General features: G+C 58.3%; 1 protein-coding gene across 1 annotated transcript; it reads right to left on the bottom strand.

The window, feature by feature from the left end:
* Positions 1-680: 680 nt before the first annotated feature.
* LOC131291314 (uncharacterized) lies at positions 681-4,306 on the bottom strand. Its single transcript, XM_058320511.1, has 3 exons — positions 4,018-4,306; positions 1,312-2,779; positions 681-1,227 (listed from the first exon to the last, which is right to left on the bottom strand). The coding sequence occupies exons 1-3, from the start codon at positions 4,304-4,306 to the stop codon at positions 681-683; spliced, it is 2,304 nt and encodes a 767-aa protein (XP_058176494.1).
* Positions 4,307-4,707: the final 401 nt, after the last annotated feature.

Genomic DNA, 4,707 nt, shown 5'->3' with positions numbered 1-4,707 from the left:
AATGAAGCATTGCTCGATATCAGTTAGATGGAATTGTTTAAGTTTTTCAACGCATTATTTTACCCCAATGCTTGATATATTCTTAAAAGATGGTGTGTTGAAGCAAATAGATACTTTTTTTTCCCATTGGTTAACTGCAAAACATTCATCTTCTTTTACTCTGTAACTCTGTTTATAGATCGGTCGATCCTTTTATTATTTCGTTATGGTTACTTAGCATTAATTTTTATAAGCCACCGTAAAATTATTCATTAATGTCCGGTTTCAATTAATCACTTGTCGATCATTAAAGAAAATGAATGGAAGAAATGCTTAGAATTTTTGTTTAAGATATTGGAAAAGGTCCGTTTTGCCTCGGGGGTGCATATTACCCCAGTCCCTCCTAAACACTTTAAGAAACCAAAGGCTACAGCTCGTTGTGCGTTCGTTGTAAACAGGGTAAAGGGTCCAAATAGTTTTATAACAAACCCTCGCATGTTGGCATGTACTATACTGCGGTACATTGGGGTACCTTCTTTCAGCGATTCGAAACGAAGACCCATTCATTGTTGGCCAGGTTGTTGGTAAATAGGTTTCCCGGGATTTTTTATTTCGGTAGCACACAGGGCGGGGAGGTGGTGGGTGCAACTCGGACGCTCGGACTTTCTTTCAGTTTTGTTGTTGTGAGGGGGAAGGTTTGGTTAGCGGAACAGCTGCGAGTTCTGCAGCGTCTGGCGCAGGAACTGGCTCGGCACCAGGTTGTGCGAGTACTCGACGCCCGGCACGATCACCTCCTCGGGCTGCTCCGGCTTGGGGACGATCGGGGGGATGCGCGACTGGCGGACGGCTTTGACGCGCGGCAGCGACTTGGTGAGGTAGTCGGCCGGCGGCATGGGTGGGGGCGCTGGCGCGTCACTCTTCTGCGTGAGCAGGATGGGCCGGAGGACGGTGCCGGGCTCGGATTTGACCGTGAGCGACCCGAGCGCCATCGGTTCGCCGCGATGTTGAGCCGCCCGGCTGCCGGTCCGCGCGACGGGGAGCAGCGGCACCGGCCGTATGGCGTCGGGGTGCGAGGGGACGGCGGGTAGCGGGGAGACGCCACGGGCGCGCAGGTACTGGTCGGAGCCGGTCGGCGAGTCGAGGCCACGCTGCTGCAGCTGCTGGTGGTGCAGGAGCCGCGCGTTCAGGTAGTTGGCCTCGTGCTGCCGCTGGAGCGCCTCCTGGTGCAGCTGGAAGCTGTGGTCGTCCACCGGGTGGCGGGGGGAGAGGGAGCGCTGGGAGCGACCGGCGGCGAGGGACGCCGCCATCCGCAGCTCGTCGTGGTGGTCGAGGTGGTGATGGTGATGGCCATTGGCGAGCCCATTCGCCGGCAGCTCGTGGCCAAAGTCGTTGAAGGGGCTGCGACTGCGGCTGTCATATGAGCCGTCGCGCGGTCCGGGCGATTCGGTGTAGAGGCCGGCGAAGCGGGCCGCATTCCTCGCACTCAGCTGATTGTCCTCCGACAGCTCCCCCATCGAGGCGACGCCGTCACCACCGACCCCGTTCGGCAACGGTTCGCTGCGCGGCGCGGCGGCTGGCTCCGGAGCGGCTGAGGCGAGCGCTCGGCGGCTGAAGGCGAAGTAGGACCGCATACGGCCCAGGTCGCTCTCGATCTCCGGCAGCGATTTGTGCTTGGTGTTGGGCATGTGCCAGAGCACCAGCACGGCACACACCACGCCGAGCACGATGGCGGTGATGTAGTGCGCGGCTATGACGTCCTTGTCGGGCTCTTGCTCGACGTCGTCCGCCGACTCCTCGACGCCGAACAGCGTCCCATCGATGGTACCGAAGTACTGCAGCAGGGCGATGGCCAGCAGCTCGAGTGCGGTGCCCAGCGCTAGAGCCGCCTCGTTGTAGTTGAGCGGGGCGAGCTCGAGAATGTTGATGGCGGGCAGTGGCAGGGCGATGCCGAGGCAGGCGAACAGCACCATCGACACGGCACCGTACTCCGTCGGGCGTAGGTCGGCGGAGTAGAACGCGACGGCCAGCACCAGCGCGATCAGGTAGAAGACGGAGCCCAGCAGGAAGAGTAGCTTGGTGGAGAGCAGCAACGTGAGGAGCGTGGTCAGCAGGGCACCGGCCGCCATCAGCCAGTACACGCAGTACCACACCGCCTCCTCCTCGAGCAGGTCCACGGTAGCCCCCATTCCAAGGTCCAACAGCACCCAGTAGAAGGCTATGAAGCCCACCAGCTTGGTCACGATGGCGTACACCGTCCAGAGTGAGCGGTACCGACACCCGCCCCAGCCGCCCGCCGGACTCACGATCTGCTCGGTCGAGCCAGCACCCCAAGCGGTAGCAGCCGCCGCCGACGACACCGCCGACTTGCCCGGCTGCAGCGAGCGGCCAAAGTGAGCGAACGTACCGAAGGAGCGCCGACGGCCACTCAGCAGCCGCCCACTGTCGTGCGCCATCGCCGTGTCGTAGTCCAGCGGCTTCCGGTAGTCGACGATCGCTTCCCGCTGCAGCAGCTCCACCAGACCGATCAGCACGATCACCAGCGAGCTGCTGGCGAGCAGTGCGATCGCCACATTCTGGTGCAGCGTCTCCTCCACCACGGCACCGTCCGCCGCCGCGATACGCTCGTCCTCGTGCGCTATAACAGTCGCGGTCGAGGCCACACCGGACAGGAACCAAAAGGTGCACAGCGACATGTACATCGCCCGGTGGCGACCCTTGGAGCGGATGTGCAGGTAGCTGAGGCCGGGAACCAGCGTCAGCCCGATCGCTACGGCACCAACGTACACGGCTGGGATGACATCTGCAATGCGAATAGACCTCGATCAATAAGGGCAGTAACATCCGACCGCTGTCAGACTTGAGAACCTCTGTCATCACACCGAACACCGACAACGACACACCAGGTAATGATTGTACCCTATCTAGTACCAGCCACCTATTTTGGACGTGCCACTATTTTTTCCCCGTACGCATGCGTTATCACACCATCGGAATTTGGCCACACCGTACGCGCCATACATCGGCCTCTAACACGGTGAGCAAACAAAGCTCCCATTAGTTCGACCCGGTCGGGCGTGATAAGGAAAGCATCAAAACAAATCGATGTCGGTGGAATTCGGGTCGACGATGGGGCGGGGTGACACACACACACACACACACGCACAACATGAAGAACAACGACGCAAATTTTTGGGAAGATGCGCCACAGCACATCTCGTTCTCTAGATCTTGCGACTGTTCCTTTGCTCCAGTTGGTGACGACCGACTCGCTTGCGTTCTTCTCCTACACAACAGTGGATGCCCAGAACACGTCTGCCGCACTGCCCGGCCTTCCCTGGACACTTCCCCGGTTCGCCGCAGAATTCTCGACGGGTGCTTGTAGCTGTCGTATCACGATCATGGGTTGAAGGGTTTGATAGAGATCACGGGCCGGATTGTAGCGGGCTACACGCCGGGTAGCATTGGTAGGTAGCACCTATCTGCGACTCCGATCGCGTCCAATTGCCAGTATCTTGTACCGCACGCCGTCTGACAGGTGTCAATTAGTTCTCGAGACGGCATCCACAAGGGCGGGCGAGGAGTTGCCGGAGGTTGATTGAGCTGCACCCGGTTGATAGTGGAAGACAACGGGGGTACGTGACCTAATGAATCGCGAATCGTTCTATGCGTGACTCACGGGCCAAACCAGAATAGCCCTCTGAAGCAGGTGAGAAAGCCCCGTACCACCGTTGCAGGCCACACCACGCCTTATCAGATACATGCCGGGAACAAGCCAGTGGGGAGGAAGAGTGGGGGTCGGTGGGAGCGGGTACTGAGTTGGTTGAAGGGCATGTGGGCACGTTGGGGAGGGTGCGGTGAAGCTGTTGAGGCGGTATATGAGATAGTACGACCCGCTCGAGAGCCCCAATATTCGAGGCAATAGCTGCTGATAAGATAAACTACGCGGGAAAAATAGCGACCACTTGATTCACACACCGACACACACACACACATACACACATATTTAAAACATGTAGAGACACCCGTGATGGAACGTACCGTCCACTAGCAGGAAGACTAGGCCGGCCGCGAGCGAAAACAGGCACGCCACCAGATCAATGTAGAGATGGATAAACTGTGTCTTGCGGTAGTTGAGCTTCAGGCCGTTGGTGATCACGACCGTCACCAGCATCGCAACGATCGCGATGATGTACGGCCAGTACATCGTCTCCAGGTACAGGCATTCGATGAGCGCGTCCCCGGCGACCGGCTGTAGCAGCAGGTAGCCGAAGAGGATGCCAGCCGGCGCGTACGAGAGCCCGGTCGTCACCTCGGCGATGTGGTCCATCCCGGTGCTGGCTAGTGTGCGGTGGTATTACGTAGCCTTTTTTGCTGACCCCGTCTGCACTGCCATCCACTGGAGCATCTGGTGCCCGGGTCGAGGGACCAGATACCAGCAAACTGCACCACCAAAACACTCTCTGGATATCAGCAAACTATACTAAGTTCGCAGATACTACGGGCTGGTACACACGATAGTTTTATAGGCCGCGCGTAGGTGTTTCGTTCTCCTACGGTTCCAGACGGGGGAGGGGTTTTAATCGATGCTTCTAGCACTTCAACTAGCAGATACGACAAACGGGAAAGCACCTTATCATCGTCAAGTGCGTCCGACGACTGAGGCTTCACCGTCGGGACGTGCACCGGTCGGTCCAAAGCCGTGCAACCCCCGGTATGCTAACACATACA

Source organism: Anopheles ziemanni, chromosome X, assembly GCF_943734765.1.
Source record: "Anopheles ziemanni chromosome X, idAnoZiCoDA_A2_x.2, whole genome shotgun sequence".
NCBI classification, from domain to species: Eukaryota; Metazoa; Arthropoda; class Insecta; order Diptera; family Culicidae; genus Anopheles; species Anopheles ziemanni.
Note: the sequence above shows the minus strand (reverse complement) of the source record. Positions and strands in the feature narration are given on the sequence as shown.

Excerpts from the sequence above, each read along its gene's own strand:
- LOC131291314 (XM_058320511.1), bottom strand. The coding sequence starts at position 4,306 with ATGGACCACATCGCCGAGGTGACGACCGGGCTCTCGTACGCGCCGGCT. Across the intron at positions 2,780-4,017 it reads AGTCTTCCTGCTAGTGGACG|ATGTCATCCCAGCCGTGTAC; the intron begins GTACGTTCCATC and ends TTCGCATTGCAG. Across the intron at positions 1,228-1,311 it reads AATGGCCATCACCATCACCA|GGACGACCACAGCTTCCAGC; the intron begins CCTCGACCACCA and ends CCGCCACCCGGT.